At 32.6% G+C, this 19,761-nt stretch overlaps 1 protein-coding gene across 1 annotated transcript in view; it reads left to right on the forward strand.

Moving 5' to 3' along the window:
* LOC142974268 (proton-coupled amino acid transporter-like protein pathetic) overlaps positions 1-19,162 on the forward strand; it is a 36,256-nt gene extending 17,094 nt beyond the window's left edge. The window contains exons 3-10 of the mRNA XM_076116472.1: positions 2,790-2,903; positions 4,461-4,611; positions 7,498-7,619; positions 8,099-8,183; positions 8,907-9,148; positions 10,276-10,488; positions 14,315-14,481; positions 17,735-19,162. Of these exons, the coding sequence (XP_075972587.1) occupies positions 2,790-2,903; positions 4,461-4,611; positions 7,498-7,619; positions 8,099-8,183; positions 8,907-9,148; positions 10,276-10,488; positions 14,315-14,481; positions 17,735-18,012 (1,372 nt within the window). The 3' untranslated portion in view covers positions 18,013-19,162. The remainder of the gene's footprint in view (positions 1-2,789; positions 2,904-4,460; positions 4,612-7,497; positions 7,620-8,098; positions 8,184-8,906; positions 9,149-10,275; positions 10,489-14,314; positions 14,482-17,734) is intronic.
* Positions 19,163-19,761: the final 599 nt, after the last annotated feature.

Genomic DNA, 19,761 nt, shown 5'->3' on the forward strand with positions numbered 1-19,761 from the left:
GTTATATTTAAATTGTGTTACCACTGCGTTAAGATCAATTGACTACCTGCATCGATTGATGTGAGAAAGAAATACAATTAAATTCATATTTATTTCATTATGTAAATGATCTATGATTGTAGTAAATCTTACGAGGAATGAGTGTTGATCAATAAATCAATTTAATGGCACCTGGGTCCAAAATCTTGAGCGTTTAAAAAAGATATGATTAAAAATGTGTACTTGATGAAAAATTGCGACAAATTCAAAAACAAAGACTGTAACTAGTTTCTTGGTGAGAATTGACAGAAATTTTGTTTCTATTCAGAACCATACCAATCAAACAATTTGTTACTACTACTAGTAACTTATTGTTTCAGTAAGTTCATTCACCTTACCTTTGCGGATAGAAGTCCTTCCTCAATTAAATCTATTTATATGGAGCCTTCGTTTTCAAACAAGCCTTTGAACTATTGTCGTTACAGTTATCAATTTAATTGACAAACTCTCTTACATCATTCTTAGATTTCTTTGAAAACAAGGGTACACAAAATGAATTACGTATATTGCAGTGTAGGGACTATTTCATAATATTTATACCAAACAGATAAATAAAAGAGGTTTTTCTGGTCTCCAGTGTTGGAATCACGGGACAAATTCATTTTTTTATTACCTATCTTCACTGATAGTGACAACACGTGCGCATCGTTTGCAAATCTTCATATTTTATCAAGCTTAATAATATCTGTTCAATTTTATCTAACCTGATGTTTTAGTTGAGTCATGTAAGTGATAAACATGCTCACACTTTGTTCAGCACTTTATCGACGAATTCTCAGTAGTACCGACATTTATCTTTTTTGTAAGAAAAGGACAACTCCCGCACTAAGAATTGCTCTTATGTCGCGGGGACTTTTTAAACATACAAACAACAGACACAAAGTACAACCAGACCCGAAACAATTGTTACTTGATCGCACAAATAATTATGCCGTGTGGGATCGAACCCACGTCCTTCCAACATCAAAATCAAATCATTTATTTAAAATATTGACACTTATGATAGTCGTTATAATTACTGAATCTACCACTAGCTCGGAAAGGGGTAGAGCTTTATGAGAAGAACTAGCAAGAAATTGCCAAAAAAGAAACTCACAGCCAACGGCTAATCTAAACTACTGCGCCACGGAGGCAGTCTATCTACTAGTAATATTCAACACCTCATCACTTTGAGGATTCGAACTCTTGAGTTACAGCCTTCGCAATGTGCAAACAAATCAGCGAAGCGTACAATGTTCGTCGGTATAGTTTAATTTCATTGACAGTGGTTCCGTATGATTGGTTCTGTACAATACAAGGTCAATTGATGAAAGAGTTATTTACGGATCTGTTTGGATATTGCGAAGTTTGTTGTTTTTTTAGAGATTGCACCTGCTTTGATAGCGATTAGTTTTGGAAGTGAAGTGGTTAAGATTTCGGTTTCCGGAATTCTTGTTTCGGAGAATTGAATTTGAGAAATGATGTTTTATTTAGTCTGAGTAAATTAATTGTGAAAATAGTAAACTGTTTACAAATTACAGCAAGGCTATCAATCCGATGTCTTGTTTACTTCATGTGATAAATACTGTTCTAGTTCAATCGGTAAATGAACACCAGAAACAGTTGTAAAATTATCTGTTAAATCTAAGCCATACATGAATACAATACATGATTTCAAGATGATTTTTTATTTGTATCTAAACTTTCTTGCTGAAAAATCTATTTCCAAACAAGAATCAAATTGAAAAGAAAAGGAAAAATATAGACTGTTAAATACAAAACCCTTCCTTGCATGGCACAATCAGGTAAACAGTTTACCTGATACCTTTCGCACTTAATTTAAAATAATATTTTTGTAAACGCCGTCCGTAATTTACACGAAAATGATTTGTGGTTTCTCTTAAAAATAAAGTAGTAGAAAAGTTGGTCCGGCCGCTCATAATTTTTAATTAGCCATAAAAAAGAATAAAATGTTGTCTTGCGACTGATAAAAATACTTCTAAGTACTGCTTATTACATAAATTGTTCTTCTTTTAATGGTGATTATAAAGTAGTCCTTCATAATTTAAACTTTGTTATTAATCTCAGAAAAGCATAAAGATAATTATCGTCGAGAAGAATCGATAAAACTTGTCGCGTGATGAACTAAAGGTTATTTTTATTGCGAATTGATGTTGAGGACATGACATCCTTTAATCAATATATAAATATTATATTAAGCTCTTTAGTTACCGAGTGACTGACTAATTGACAACGCACAGCCGTAACTACTGAGCGGATAAAGTTGAAATTTGGTATGAAGATTCCTTAGGGAAGAGGAGCACTAAGAGAGGATCTTTGGAAATTCCACGTAGGCAAAGACGCAGGTGGACAGCTAGTATAGTGTAATCTATAATCCGTAGGGTTGAATGTATATTTGTCTTTCAAAACCAAATCTAGATTCTACATGATCTATCAAATTTTTCCTTAAAAACTACTTAAAATTCGAAGTTATTACAATGTCAATTATATCAAATCAAAATCAAATCATTTATTCATTTAGGTCAAATATTGACACTTATGATAGTCGTTACAATTACTGAATCTACCACTAGCTCGGAAAGGGGGTAGAGCCTTATGAGAAGAGCTAGCGAGAAACTCACGGCCACTCTTTTCAATCGCCAAAAAGTTTTACAATGTGGTTGATACAATAATTGATCATGCGAGGAGCTGCCAACAATCAGCGATATATAGATATATAATTATAGTAATATGTTTTTCTTTATTTTCAGAGCGGATTTAACCAGTAATCCTGGATTCCAGTCATCAATAAGTATCGCTTCCAAAGCGATCGATGAGAAACCATACAATCCATTTGAACACCGGACTGTGGAGCATCCGAATTCGTAAGTAGTAATAAAACTTAGTCACTAAATTTGTCGATTTTTATTTAATTTAAATTTTTGATTAATCGATTATGGTTGAGTACTCTCAATAGTAACGAAAAAGTTAAAATGATGGGCAATATTATTCTTCTGAATTCTTTCATACGACTATTTTAAACTGAGTATAAACATGCCTTCGAAAATGACCTTGAATAGAAACTTAATGCCATATACGGATAAAAATGGATAGAGATCTTACATTAAATAATACCACGATGTGTCAATAAGCTTAAACTAAATTTAAAATGATTTGCTAATTCTAGGCTAGTATTATAGCTATTATATTTCTAACGCATAACGTGTGAATTGTTCCAATTTACCTTGAAAAAGTACAAAAGCTTTTGAGTATCCATACAAAATGTTCCTAAAATTATTATTATTCTCTCAAACAATTAATAAAACATAAATATTTGTTGCGAAATTCAGGAATTCTTGGAATTGTCGTTATTCCGTTATGTTCAAAACAAACAACGTTTTCAAAGGCATGGAAATAATTAACAAATTAATTGGAAAATAAAGAACGCCTTTTATTGTGTTTGTTTTAAATACAATCAATTTATTATAAACAAAAGCATTATTAGTAATAGTAATAATAAAATTTATCGACGTTAATTTAAAAAACAAAACTGTCCCTTGTCCTGTTTGTTAGAGTAAAATAAAATTATCCTTTTACTTATAATAAATGTTATCAAAAACAGTTCAACTATTGACTACAGAAAAGGAAACACACATAAACATTAAGCATTTTTCATTTCAGTAGCACAAAAGCTTACAGCTCAATAAAAAAAATATTTGACCATTTCAAAAACCATTTGCAATCCTCACGTGTTTCAAAACGTCTTTAGTAAACACGTGTCTTCTGAGCACTTAAGTCGCGTCACTAATGTCTCGTTTTGTGACTATACCAAATACGCACTACGCAAAGTCATTAACACTTCCTTCTTTCCGAAACAATAAGTTAATTTAGATGCTAAGCAGTTTTGTTATTCGACATACGCATAATTTGCACACAGTGTTCCATTTGTGTATAGTATTAGTAAAGATGATTATCTTGTTTTAGTCATAATACTAGTAGATACTTAGATGTAGTCTTCCTTAATGATACGTAAAAAGTAATAGCATATGGTTTTTGTCGTTTTCTAATAATAGTTAATAAACGGTATTCAAAATGTAAAACAGTGTAGCAAAAACAGTTATGTTAAAAAGTAGTGAAACAAAAGTTGCACGCGACATGCATTGTACAAAAAATCTTTCAACATAATATAGTAACCATTTTCTTTTTGTAATTTTTTTTGTGAAAATACATATTTTTGTGTTAGTACCGTTAACACCACAAAAACTCTGAAACCATTTCAAAAGATGCTTTTTTGTAAGGCACAATTGTTTGTGTTTTTACACAAAACAATTATTGTCAACTCTTGTCATTTTTTTTTGTAAAAACACATAAAAACGTCATTACTATTTTAATATTCAAGACTTAAAAATTATTTGCTAATAACAAATTTTCTTTGCCCCTAGAACAATCGGATCAGTAGTACATCTGCTGAAAGCATGTCTTGGTACCGGCATCCTGGCGATGCCTGGAGCGTTCAAGAACTCAGGCCTTGCAGCTGGAATCGTAGGAACTATTATCGCTGGTTTTGTTTGCACACATACTGTTGCTATGGTGGTAAGTATACTTTATTATTTTCTTTAATTCCCTTTTAGAGACACTGTTCTATTACTGGAAATGGTCTTTAAGGTAAGACTTCTGTCCAAAGTAGAAAAGAACTGCCCAACTTCGGGTTGAGAGCTCTAGAACAACATTAATTACTACAAGAAATGCTTGAAAAACTCCTGAGTTCATACGCCACAAAAACATGTTAGAAGAATTCTCAAGAAAACATTTTCTCGCGATACTTTTATTCAACGTTACAGAAACACATTAAAATTCAAAAAGATATCTGCTTATGATTTTAATCAATCTCCATATCATTATGCCACACGTATTACCAGATAAAAATTGTTTTACTATTAGAAAATATTTTAAAATACACAGGTTCTCAAAATCAACTAAAACATTAAAGCATCATCTGTTTCGATCCACGATTAAGGTTACGACTTTGAAGGGACGTTGGCCCTTGTACGATACCCGTATCATTCGTCCGTTTCCTGGTTACAACTTTAGCTATTATGAGCCGAAAGCCTGTGGGTTAGATACCGTAATAGTTTAATACTATATTAAAGGGTTTGTAGCTATTCAGTTCTTGATGGTAATTGAATATGGAGAAGATAGAATAATCATAAGGAATAATTTAATTGCCTTGATACAAAATGTTAGATTGTTACTAGGTTATAGGAACTGTCATGTTTAAAAAAATACTAATTTATTTTTATTTTATTAGAAACAGCTAACAACTTGTTTTGTTCCTACTGTATACATAATATAAGAAGGCCATTTTCAAGTTTCCACCGACAGAAAACATTAAGTAAATAATGTTTTACTGGTTACTTCAGTGTTCTTCCATCTTCAGATATTTTTATTCGATAAATAATTCTCAAGGTTTTGACAGATTCTCGAATCTCGATAGTATCGAATCTGTAGAAATATGTACATTGAACATGTTTGTACAGATATCCTGACGATATAAAAATTGATTCTTGAACATTTATCTGTCTTGCAACAAACATCTTGAGATATTGTAATATCAAGTGCTAGATTAAAATCAATTTTGTTGTAAAAAAAACCTTGATTTACTTTTATTGAAGAAATCTGCCGTTAGCAACCCGATAACAACTATAAGTGTTTGTTAAGATTTAAGCAAAATACCTCGAATTATTTATCTCAAATCAAATTACTATGAACTGTTCCAAGAGCCTTTGAAAAGGTTCTATTTCTTCCAAGGAATCTAAATATTTGGTGCCCTTCAGATTTAGGTGACAAATGCTTATTAATGATTGAAGTAATAGGTAGTCTGGACATTGAATTGGCAGAAAGTTTATGGAATTTATTAATAGGCAAATGTTTAGTTTTTAAGACAAATAATATATTAATCATATTTTTTTTAAGATTTTGTATAACTGTCAATATTTTACGGCACTTAACATATTTATGCGAATATCGGCAAATATTACAATACCTTGTACTAAGCGGATCTTCAAAATTATTTAAAAACATTCCTACTGAGTAAAATACATATTTTTCACATTCCTAGAGTTGTTTATAACAAGAACTCGATCAAAATAACCAACAATATGTCCATTTCGTGACCCTTTGCCCGTAAAATTACACAAAAATATTCTTTCAAAAAAGACAAAAGAGTCTTCGAAACTTTTACAAGAAAGTAATTGGGAAGCCTTTAAAAGTGAGCCGACTTAAAAGCTTGAAACTTTTTAACTGAAGTCTTTTAATCGATGTTTTACGTTGAAACCCGTTCTGTTAATAGAAAATGTTTAATGTGATTGCCAAAGGGTTTGATCGTTTCGTAGAGTGACCGATTGCGAGTTCCGTTGGGATTTACCCTTTGCGATGGGATGATTACTATCTTTCTGCCTTTTGAATACTATCATCGGTTAACTCTATCCTTCAGCGTTTTTGCCAAAATAAAAAGGCTTAGGCGTTTCTATATTTGACTGTAATCCATCCGACTATATTGAGTTATTGTACAAATTATTAAGGAACTAGCTGACCCGCGCAACTTCGCTTGCGTCACGTAAAAGAGAATGGGTCATCATTTTCCCCGTTTTTGTAACATTTTTCATTACTACTCCGCTCCTAATGGTCGTAGCGTGATGATATATAACCTATAGCCTTCCTCAATAAATGGGCTATCTAACAGTGAAATAATTTTTCAAATCGGACCAGTAGTTCCTGAGATTAGTGCGTTCAAACAAACAAACAAACTCTTCAGCTTTATAATATTAGTATAGATTTGTAAGAAAATAGGTGGTCCTTCCCGAATAAGTGACACTTGATTAAATTCATCTTGCTGGCGTCTGTAGTTTTGCCATGAATGCCAGACAAACTGAGTTACTTTTTGTAATATTCGATGTATTTTGTATGGTAAGATAATATAATTTTTAATTTACAGTTACAATTTAGTCATTCAAGTTTTGAAATTTGCGGAATTAAATCTACGAGGTTGTTCAAGTATCTTGTAAAATTTATATACGAAGTCAATAAACTTGGCTTCCGATGTTATTAAATCGTTTGGCATTTGATCTCAATTATGTCATTTTTTCTATAAAACAAACAATGTATTACGTGACGTTTTTATACGGCGTATTTAACCTTGACATAAGGGTTAACGACTCTCAAACTGGGGCATCCATCTTTGCGTCCATGTACTGTGAATTTTGACAAAAGATGAGTGAACATATTTTTATATGGTGGTCGCTGAACCAGACACGAAAAATTATTTGTGGATTGCACAATTGCACGCAATGGTGGCAGCGTAGTGACCTTACCCACTGCGCCACAGAGGCAATCAAGTTCTCGGGTACCTAAATACCCCTATGAAAAAAAGGCGTAATACCTATTAAGTATGTTTTAGTAATCTTTTTTTTTTGTTTTCAGGTAAGGATAGCCCAAGACTCTTGCGTAAAGTTGAAAAAACCTTCGCTTAGTTTCTCAGAAACTTGTGGAGCCGCTTTTACCCTTGGGCCGAAGCCTTTACAACAATTTGGACCTAAAGTGAAGTAAGTACAAAAAAATGAAAAATGAGATATTTATGATTTACTTTTATACAATTCTATGCAAGACCATCAAACAAACTGTAAAACGAGCGGTAGTGTATTCAACAAGGTAGGCAAGACTCTGTCTCGACAAGAATTTAGATTCTTTTTTAGACGACAAACCCCGCACCATGAATTGCTCTTGTGTTGTGGGAACTTTTACAACTATGAAAACAACAGACACAAAATACAACCAGACACGAATTTACTTGTGGACGCACAAATAGGTATTTGTTCCGTATCAGAATTGAACCCACGACGCACTGGTAGTGGCCTGGCGACCACCTTAACCACTGCGCCACGAAGGCGGATTACTGGATTTGTTCAATATCTGTTCGGATACTCTTTAAAAACAATGCGAAAAAGCCTCTACACTGGTCCTTATTTTTTGCGACAAAACTACCTAGATCCAGCAATTTTTAAGAAAACCATTATTGTTTTAGATCGATAGTGGATTACTCAATGACAGTGACTTACTTCAGCGTCTTATGTGTCTACGTCGTGTTTATTGGATCTTCTTTGAAAGAGGTAAGGAGAATAACTTTATTTTACCATGTAAATAAGCACAGTACCAATTACCCGATTAATGAAGACTGAGTGTTTAAAAACCAAAAAATAGCAGTAGTTATTTGGACGAAAACATTTTTCACGAAACATTTAAAAAATCTTCAATTTATCTTTCGTTAACCGTCAACGCTGCTACATTAGGCATATATATCTGCGCCTATGTATATTTCAATGGCAACAAGTATAAACAACATTGCTCCGCGAAATGAATAAGGCGCTTAAGAAAAATGACTTTAATTAATTCGAACACGTAGTATTAGAGTCTGAATAATTATGTTTATTACATGAAGTTTCCCTCACGGTTTTTATAAAATAATAAATTATTTTCACACGAGTTGAGTTGTATAGTGCCGCTGGCAATTAAATTGGGTAAAAATCTATTTGATTTTGATATCAACTCTCCGACTATCTCCGTTCTTGCATAATTATCCACTCAGTGGTTAAGCAGTGAAAGCGCAACAGACAGGCAGACAGACATACAAAATTTTTCATCTTGTAATAACGCAACAAATTTTAATGCGAACAATTTATACATTTTACCTTTGATAAATTTAAATGTACTTACTAAATATTAAGCCAAGGTTTTTTTATATACATATAAAAAAACCTTGGCTTAATAAAACAAAAAAAAATGGTTTAAAGTACAAATAATATAGCAAATAACTTTATTGTCCTTCTTTCCAGGTTCTGGACTTCTACTACCCAGAGTTCATGTCAATCCAAGCGTACTGTGCCATAACCCTCGTGCCTCTCGTTCTGATTGGTCAGATCAGAAACTTGAAGTACCTAGTGCCGTTCTCAGCCATCGCCAACGTGTTCATCCTCATTGTGTTCTCAATCACCATGTATTACTTGTTCGTGGACCTTCCTCCAGTCACTGATAGGGTGATGGTCGCTAGTGTTACTACTTGGCCTTTGTTCATGAGGTAAGTGAAGAAAACAATAGTTTTTTGTTCTTGTTCTAATGCTGCTGATTATGTTATCCTTCGATGTTTTGGTAGGAAATCCATAAATAGTAAAAGACTAGATCCAACGCATTGTACAAATTACTAAGTACGAAATACATAGATGAGTAGAGGCGGCTCATGAAATATTTTAAAATAATAACAAACTTATTCACGTTTTCTTTCTTCGATTTCATTAGGAGTTACCTACCTTCCTAAATTTTAATACTTATAGGCATTAGTTAGATACAAGTACCGAGTAGTAGTAATATTTTTGATTTAGAAAATATCTTTGCCATAGAAACAGACTAGGCACAAAGTTTCTTAGTATTTTCCACGATCGCTTCAAATTACTTTGTCCTACGTCAAATTGTTCATCCATATGAAAAAGGTTCTGCTAAACTATTTTTCAAAATTATACAATTTAGACAAAACAATTTCCCTAATGTTCGGAAGTATGATTTATTCATAATCTACTAGGAAAGCCTTGATTACATAAAGACGCCACAAGTCTTTTCCGTGTCATTGAACAATTAAAGTAATGAATAATAGTTTATATTGACTACTCGTAAACATTTAACTATGTTGCGCGCCTAATCTATAGATACGTCTGCAATTGTCCAATAAAATATTCCTATAGTAGGCCAATTTGGGACGGAGTATAATACGACAAGGGAATATCACAATCACTCATATTTATTTATTTGCTCAATTTCAATCAAGTTGCAAGTGATTGAAAAGTCTAGCAAATAAAGTGAAATAAAATTGCGTGATATTCAATAGCACGTTAAAGTTGCAGTGAATTCTCTACTAAATTTCTTTCTGTTTTTATAATGTCTAAACCTGCCTCTGTGGTAAATATTAGACTTTTTCTATAAAACCCCTAGTTTGGAAACATGATATATTTATGACTATAGGCTCGCCCCCTATTGCATAAGACTATCACTGTTAATAACGAAACACGGGTGTATTTTGTTCAACTCTACCTTCACCTTCGGGTATATAAGGCGTGTTAGTATGTATCTATGTAAATATATTGTACAACTAACGTTTTACAACATAAAATATATAATCGAGTCCTGCAATTCAATCGGTTTTTCTATTTACAGCACAGCGATCTTCGCCATGGAAGGTATCGGTGTTGTGATGCCCATTGAGAACGAGATGAGGAACCCCAAGCGTTTCCTCGGCTGTCCCGGGGTACTAAACGTGTCTATGATCATCGCTATCACCTTGTACGGAATTGTTGGATTCTTCGGCTACTTGCAGTATGGAGATGAAGCTAAGGGATCTGTGACCTTGAACTTGCCTGAAGGAGATATGTAAGTATTTTTTTTATTCTATAAAGAGTGTTGTTTACAGGCTGGTTGCAATTTTCTGTCCTTATAGTCATTTTAGGTGATTTTGTTCCATGTTCCATGTTCCATGTTCAAATGTTTGATGGTTGCATTTTTTTTGATTTCCGACTAATACTAGGCGTTAGGTGATTCCGTAGAATGTTTGATATACTGTAAACAAACCTGCGCATTCTAATAAAATAATGTGAAAACATAAAATTAGAAATATTACCTCTATTATCTAATTTAGCTTTGAGACGTGTAAGTCTCGTTTTATGTTAAATAAAAAGGATTGAAATTACAGTTACAGTTTAAGTTACAATAGTAGTAGAAAAGCAAGAACTTACCTATAAATTGTTGTATATTCTTATTCGACATTATTTTGATGATCCCAAAAGGGTTTAGTCGTAAATATACTAACTTCGATTCAAATATATTTGGGGTCTATAGTCCATTTCGTACCCTCATCCCTTCCGTTATTTATAGGAAATAGCAAACGTTATGGCAAATCTTTATCCGGGGTAGAATAAATATTTATATTCCTTGGCTATAGTGCATTTAGAATTCGCAATTTTATCAGTTATGTGTGTCTGATTAAATATACCCGCAACTGAAAAATAGGTTTTCTTGAAATCACACCTAACTATTTATTGTACCAAATTCTAAGTTACATACACAAAAAATGTACGCACCGTTCAAAGCAGTTTTATGAAGCCAAACTTATTGTGTGTCTGGCACTTCTTGGAAACATAAGACCAAAACTGATTTAGGTGGCAAATTGACAGATGAGATACTATATTAGTTTACGACGCAGACTATTTTTATCGCTCAAAGTTACTGGCGTATCTTTTGACCCTTAACTTTTATAAATTCTCATATACAGAAAACTAATGATATCAATTTGAATCAAAATAACTAATAGCGCTTTACATAGCATTGCATTTAATGAATCTGTACCAAAATATTGACTATAACATTAAAATTAAATTCTATAAATTAATTTAAAGATCAAACTTTGTCTTTAGTCTCGTCAATTTTGCCAATGAAACTAATTAAATCTTGGTGAATACACCAATACGATTCTGTTGAGGTCTGAGCTTGGATTACAAATCATATTCAATATTAATATTGACTTGGTTCGACCTTTCCTGGAAGGTCTATAAAGAGTACATCTACCTTTAGGCGATGAAGCTTTTCAGTTATTCGTTGAAATGCTTCTTAGTTTCAAATTGAAATAGATAGATTATTGTTTTATACTTCACTGTAGTTATAATCACGTATTTCCTACATCTGTGTCGTATCTTAGATGAAAATATACCAATTTAGCCGCACGGGTTTATTCCAGCTTGTTTGTTGCTGAATGTAGAACTTTGTTTTCGAATTATCTTAATACTTATCTCTTTTTTGAATTTTATAAAAATTGTGCTATTTAGTACAGAAAATGTTAAAGACGAATTTAATTTCGCATATATCTTATTAGTTATACATATACGATAAATATACGTACGCGAGAGGAGCTCGTGGCTTAGTTAACAACAGCCGCGCGGATCGATCTGTGAGGTTAAGCCATGCTTGCCGAGGTTGATTTGTGGATGGGTGACCATCTTATACATATCGAGTTCCTCCGTGTTTCGGAAGGCACGTTAAATTGTGGGTCCCGGCTGTCAATTTCGAAGATCTTTGACAGTCGTTAACAGTAGTCAGAAGCTTGAAAGTCTGACAACCAGTCTTACCGAAGGGTATCGTGTTATCCCAGGTAACTGGGTTGCGGAGGTCAGATAGGCAGTCGCTCCATGTAAAACACTGATATTCAGCTGCATCCGGTGAGACTGGAAGCCGACTCCAACATAGCTTGGAAGAAAGGCTAGGCTGATATACGTATTGAATAAAGTTCGGTACCTATCGTATTTTTGTCGTTCATTAATGTAATATAAAGGTTCCCGATACACTAACTATTTTACTGCAGGAGATATCTAAACAAACAACAAAAACTTGCATTACATACCTTTCCACTAATATTTTAATTCCAACTTCATTAATATTCCTAGCATGCTTACTTAAATTTATACTAACTGCGGGAACTTTGTGATTAGTTTTTGCCACTGTAATGAGGGTAACAAACTCATTAAGAGCTAATTAGGACTTAGTAACTGAAGCAAAGGAAACTTAGATGTAAACTCTCTGAATGTGCTTTAATTGAATGCATGTGAAGGTTTCTGTGGGGTAGGTATTATTGTTAGAGGGCGCACTTAAGGCACTTGTAGCCAGTTTTAGTAGAATGCGGTTGGTGGTAATATCTGTTCACGTAGCCAATTGGACTAAAGGTTATGGCTAGGTCGTGTGGTTTTAAACAGTTTTTGCCCCAATTAGTTGAGTTTAGTGACCGCTTAATATTTTAATTTAACGTCTCTGTACTTCGGAGAACCAATAAATAGTCAATCTAGCATGATGAAAGAAAAATAACAGAGGGCAATTTTAAGGCTTTCACTTCGACAATCAAATCCAAGCCACTGTCGACATTTGTATGAAAAACAAACTGATCAGCGCCCAAAGACTGTTAAAATTTTTTTTAAGTTTCTTTAAATGTGAGATGTTTGCTACTAAAAAGTATCTTGTGTAGGAAATTATTTGTTCGCAGTTCTAATCTGATTAATGGGAATCAAGAAAAATAATGACAGTTATTATTTATGTATGACTCTGGCGAAGAGCCAGTAAGAGTCGATATTTATGATATATGAATGGGGAATGAAAATATATATTATAACATGGGACTGTATGGGAAATCCATTTATTATTACGTACTGTCCACTGCAGGGAAAATGCCTCCTTTCCCTTCTTCTACCGTAGCTAATCTGTCATTATATGAGAGTTCAATTTATCTCGCGATCTCTTCATATACGGACATATAGTTGAGGCCATTTACGTTAATACTGCGTTGTATTTAGTATACCTTCGACCAATGAGCTAAAAATCAAATAAGCATAGGTGCCGCCAAACCATTTGAACACAAATTGGTCTAGTTGGAAGCAAACAGAACTCAGACACAGTGCAAAGAACACTTGTATTACGTTGACTGATCTAGCGATGAGGCAATCGAAGCTTAATGGACCTTGCCATCGTACTCAGCAATTTTTGGTCCTTAAAATCTTTTGCTATAACTTAGTGTTATTGTTACAGTGGTTTGGTAACACCATATAATACATTTTTTACAGTAATTTGTTCCTACAATATGTATAGAAATATAATACATACATAAGTAAATTTTATCGTTTTAATTGAGTCTGTCTGCAAGTCTAGTACTTGCTAATTTAACTTTTAAATTAGTACGTTGCCATGATTAAACATAAGGTAAGAATTGATATAACATTTTCACTTATATGTATGCCATCATCACCGGTTATGAAGGTCACAGGTGCAGGAAAAAGTTTTTAGATTAAACAGGTGCTAATTTTTTTGTCAATTTCATTAAATTTTGTTTTTAAGTATAATTGTTACATAACGATACATTTCTTGCCTAGTGACTTGCACTACAGTAAAACATAATTAATATAAAATAATAATGACGATATGAGAAGTACACAAAAAAAGTTGTACCAGAGAATCCAACTTATCTATTTTCTAAACCTCATGCAGGTTTCACTTTAACCGAGACCAGGCGACTAACAAGGCGTTGAAAGTCTGAAAGGTACGCCGTTCGGAAACAAGCAACACTTGCCACAAATTATGGTCGCGTAACAATATTTCGTGTTTCGAATAATGGTATGTGTCCGTATTTTACACAGGTACCCTAAAATGCGACTTCTTTTTTCAGCATCGCTCAAGCCGCCAAGCTGTTGATGGCTGTCGTGATATTCCTGTCATACGCTCTTCAGTTCTACGTGCCCATGGAGATGATCACCAGGACCAGGAAAGGCAAGGAGTCCAAGTACGAGAACTTCGTCCAAGTTGCCATCAGAACTGGCTTGGTTACTGTTTCAGGTAATAAATATTCATTTTATTATTTCTAAACCAGCAAATGATTCTTGCTCTTCAAATATGCATATTATAATGGAACTGGGTGGACTAAATTGTATTGACTAAAATAGAGACAAACAGCGACCTTTCTTCCATTTACATTTGTAACCATTTTAGTGAAATAGTTTCGAAGTTCTGAATAAAACACATATTTTCCGAATTTTCCAATACAACTATTCTTCGAGAACATACCGAATACTTCAAATTTTAAGTCAACGACCTTTAACACTGTTCAATAAATCCTTGAAACATTCTGAAGTTAAGAATTTGTATTCCTAACCTCAGTATTTTTCGATTCCTGACATAAGACTCACAATAGCTACATTAACTTTGCACAGGAATTTCTTTGTGGAAGAAAATGTAAGAAATAATACACGAATTCTGAGATAAAAGGGTTTTGGAGGCGTGCTAGGAATTACTTACAGAACCTACTATAATCTAAGAATTTCGGCGTAGAGGTCAATGTCAAAGTTATTACATAAATATTAGAGAGAATATTTTCAAGACTTTCCCGATCTTGAGATCAAAGCTTGAGAAGCTTTTATTTTTCGTTATAATTGGCTATATCGAAAAAAAAATAAAGTGGTTAAATCTCGTATTAAAGATTCTTAACATAATATTGCTAAGTGGATTTTTTTATTTACATAACCAACAATTTTCAAAATAGATTTTTCAATAATGATCAATAACATTTATGCAAATAGAAATACTACTTTTTTTCAATGCGGGTAAAAACTTTACTTTTGCCGTTTGCTTTCATAACTCATGCCGTTGCTGCCGCTTGCAGTCTGCACTTAGCTATCAACAGAGCTGTACCTTAGAAATAAATTATATTTACTCTGCTACTACATTATTGAGTTCCAATAAAAAGTTTATCAAAGATACATTAAAATCCTTTCAAGTTTAAAACAATAGAAAGCACAATGTTTCCCAAGAGAGCATTACTCTAACAACTTTATGATTTCACAAGATCCCTTAGACAGATTAAAATTAATAATGTAATCACGAACATTAAAGCGAAGAAACAATTTACTTGCTGACTGACTGCATTTTTCAATTAAAGTTGTGATAGTCGACTATAAAAGTAATTGTTGTAAGCTCGTAAACTGTGCAAAAATATTGTCAATCTGCAAATTTCTTAATTTTATAGCTTTTTAAAGACATTTGCTTCGCTTAGGGTATCAATTATAAAGAAGCGTGACAGATATTAAAATTGTAAGAAAACTATTACTTATCTAGTAGTTTTGTCAATCGATTAAAAATAAATATACTAGTTTCTGCCCGCGACTTCGACCCGAAGATTTCCCGGGTAATCAATTAAAAGTATCCAGGTATAAGCTATTAGTATCTATACAAGATTTGATAAAAATGAGTTCTGTATATTTTACGTAAAGCTTTAGTAACTTAAATCCATCCACAATAAAAAAAACTTTCGCATTTATAAAATTGTTACGATTCTTTGATCAAATACACTTTATCTTCTAATTCTTAAAATGTTTGATGCATTAAGACTAACTACCTAATTGTAAATTGCAGACATGTCCATGTAATAAGCCACGCGTTGTAAATATAGATAAGTCTTAAACTAAAACTAAATTTGACGTAATTGGAATTGTAATTAACCATAACAAATAGCCTAGGAGGTTCAGTGAATGTTTAGTTATACAGTACATTGACCTTTCAGATATTTAATGAAAGTTTAAAACTCAATTTTACATAGCTGCGGTAAACCGCGTGAAGTTAAGCGATTTTTGGATTGATATTAGGCCAATATTCTCATCATTAAATGTCTTGTTTTCATAACCCTGGTTTGCTACGTTCATTACAACTGGTTGTGGTGAATTAATGAATCCTCATATTCCTCATAGACAGCGCGTGATTTACCCCGATCGCTATGAGTGGAGTAATTAAATACAAGAATTAAAAACATGTATTTTACTTTCATCTGAATAACAACACCGAAGTATCATTTACTCTACTCAATTTGCTTAATTATTTCCATTCATTAATAAATGCATATTTATGTGCATCGTTATATATGTATGCAAGAATATCAGTTGTAACAAAGTTCTTGACCATTCTCAATACTTTTTTGTTTAATTTATGCGAGAAATATTATTCCAAAATGTAAATGAAGACTGGAAGTCTTCTTGAGATCGAAAACTTCACTGGAAGAATTGTTGTAGAGTTCAAGAGAAAGTTACGAATTCTTTGGACGCTATTTCTTAGTGTCAAAACTTTCGACTTGTTCTTCACTGAGTTTCAATGGTCTTAAATATTGTTTGTGGAAATGAGTGACAGGGATATTACTTATTATAATTTAGCTGTAGGTGTTATTTGTATAATATTTTATTGTTTTTTATTGTTTGTTTTCTTTCTTACTCACTATTGGTGGATATGCAGTGAATTGCTGCAATAGAGATGCGTCATGTGCAATATAATTAATAAACAGTGATTTTAATTCTAATATTAAAAAGAAACCCGTTTAATATCACGTATTTAATTGTTTTAAAAATAAAAGAAAACAGCACAATTGGAAAACAATAAAAAATCGTGCGAGACTGGACTGAGATTGTATATCAAATTTTAATGTGCTTTATACAAAAAAATTTAACACTTTTTTTACACACATCGGCTACGTAATGTGATATACAATTTGAGCTTCAATTATTAATTACCTTTCTACACAATAAAGTGACCAAAACGCTATTCCTGTGGTTAAGAGCCTAGTCGTTTTTCACTTAGCACAACTTAATTAAACGTGCATCCAATTTATTACCTATGAACGCTTAATTTACTATAGGACTGGGTAATGCAGTTGTCAGCTTGCAATATTTATAGTGTTAGAAGCATATTAATCTAGCTTTTCATAAATATTTAGGTAGGTCTTGAATTGTGTGTAGAATTTGCAGATGAAAATGGTTTTAGAGAGGTGTTCTGTTTGCAATTGCGAAATAGCATTTTCTGCTTATTTAGTTGCTATCCATGATTTGGTAATGTAGTGTTTAATAGGGAGTATTTAATATACATATGACGAACTAATGGTAACAAAGAGTAAATTTATAAAAAAGTAAAAAAAAAAATTGCAAGTATGAGAAAGAGACAAAAAAAGTCGATACTTGCTTAGTGACAAATGTTCAACCCTAGTATCATAATAAATATATATTTTTTTTGTTTAAAATATTATTTATCATTAACTTTATACTTTTGTTCACAGTTGCCATCGCCGCAGCTTTCCCGAACTTGGAACTGGTCATCAGCTTCGTCGGAGCCGTCTTCTTCTCGACCCTCGGTCTTCTGATCCCCGTTGTCATCGACACCGTCCACCGTTGGGAAGATGGCTTCGGTTTCTGCGGCTACCACATGATAAAGAACATTATCATTGGTCTCATCTCCCTTATCGCTCTGTTCTCAGGAGCTTATGTGTCCATTGAAGGTATGATCCAAGATTTCGGAGGCAGCAGCCATGAAAGTCACAACGCTACGCTAACGTGAAGTGTTAGTTCAAAGGAAATATTCGTTGTTATGTAAATAAATTGTTGAATTAATTTGTAATATAGACTAAAAAGTCGAATGTCACAAACTGCAGTGTAAATGCTTTTAATAATAAGTCTGTATTATTTTCTTGCGCTTGTTTGTATGAAGAGTTTTTACAATAACAAAAATAACCTCGTAAATAATGTATTTAAATACATACGTAAAGCTTTTGTGTGAACGATAAAGAACGTCAAAATGTAATGTAATGTTTATCGAATTAATAGTTACCTTAATTGTAAGCAAGCGGTTGCATCGCAGTTGCATTGCGGTTAGCGGTTTCCAATCCGCGTTTTGCGATTTGCGGTTTGCAGTTTACATTTCGCAACTTGCGGTTGTGTTTGAATTAATATAATAAAGTCGTAAGCTTTTTCAAATAGTGATGTTTACAATTAGTATTTATACAGTACCTAACTGATATTACTAGAAGTAGATAGTTAATTATCTAACACCTTTGGTGTGTACAATGTGAAGTACAAAGTATTATTTAATTTTAACATTTTAACGGTTTGATAACTTGCGGATAAGTACCAGATAGTTACATTTTCTGTCAATTTATGTATTTGATAGGTATCCGGCAATTGTCTACAGGCTGTAAAACTGGCTTACTATCGTGAATTTATATAAAGTATTTAATTACTAAAATAAGTGTATGTATGAATATTTATGCTACCTCTGAAGTCGTATTAACATATTAAGCTATGGAGGTACAGGGTTTGAATACCGGGCTGGGCAAATAGTAACTAACATTTTTTCTTTGCTAAAAAATTGCAGTTGCAAGTCCAAGAATGGAATTTTACTGATAGTTTCAGTAGTTTAGTTTATTGTTAATACCTCTATACTTGAAGTAAATCATTAATTTATTAACTAATATTCTACTTTCGAACTTAAGTCATGAGACTTAGAGCATACTTTACCTTGTATCGTAATAGTTGCATTTTATTAAATACTATCAAGAAATAATATTATAATATTATTGTATGCAATATCAAATGCAGTTATGCACTTCCTGGTTCTAATAACTAATAAATATTTTAGTTATCTATTTATTATTCTATTAATTTACGCATGTATTTTGTTTAAGTTATTTTTAATAAATGTATTAAAACCATTTTATTTATGATTAGTTTTATTAAATAAAAATTATTATATAAATCCATTACAATATTTTTTAAGAGGAAACATCTGAGGGTCTGGTGGGTCTACAAGCTGAGAAAAAAATTCTTTTGGAAGCGCAATCGTTCAAAACTTGTAAGTTAGTCCTCACTACACGAATTTGTACTGCATACATGTTTGGTATACTCAAAATATAGTATGCAAAAAGCTGGAATCCCAAAAACTAATTTTATTTTTCTTAGAAAAGTATTATCAACGTAAATAAATATTATCTGTTCAATGTGATTGTAACGTATTCAAAAGTATTGCCTTTGTTTTATCTTTTTCTGTATAAAGTAGGACCCTTGTCACACGTTATCTTAGTTTCTCTGAAATGGATCACCATACGGGTTGTGAAGCAGCATTTTGTTTGCGGTTAAATTGCATTTTGAAAAAAAATATTCAGTGTTTAGAGGCTTGCGAAACAAATACAGTCCTTTAAAGTGTTGATAAAAAAAACATAGTTCTTTAACTTATGTGACACATGATTATTATCTAAGATGGCATAGGGTTTAATGAACTAATGCACTATTTGCCTAGACTTGTTTGATAATT

Source organism: Anticarsia gemmatalis, chromosome 7 (assembly GCF_050436995.1).
Source record: "Anticarsia gemmatalis isolate Benzon Research Colony breed Stoneville strain chromosome 7, ilAntGemm2 primary, whole genome shotgun sequence".
Classification (NCBI taxonomy): Eukaryota; Metazoa; Arthropoda; class Insecta; order Lepidoptera; family Erebidae; genus Anticarsia; species Anticarsia gemmatalis.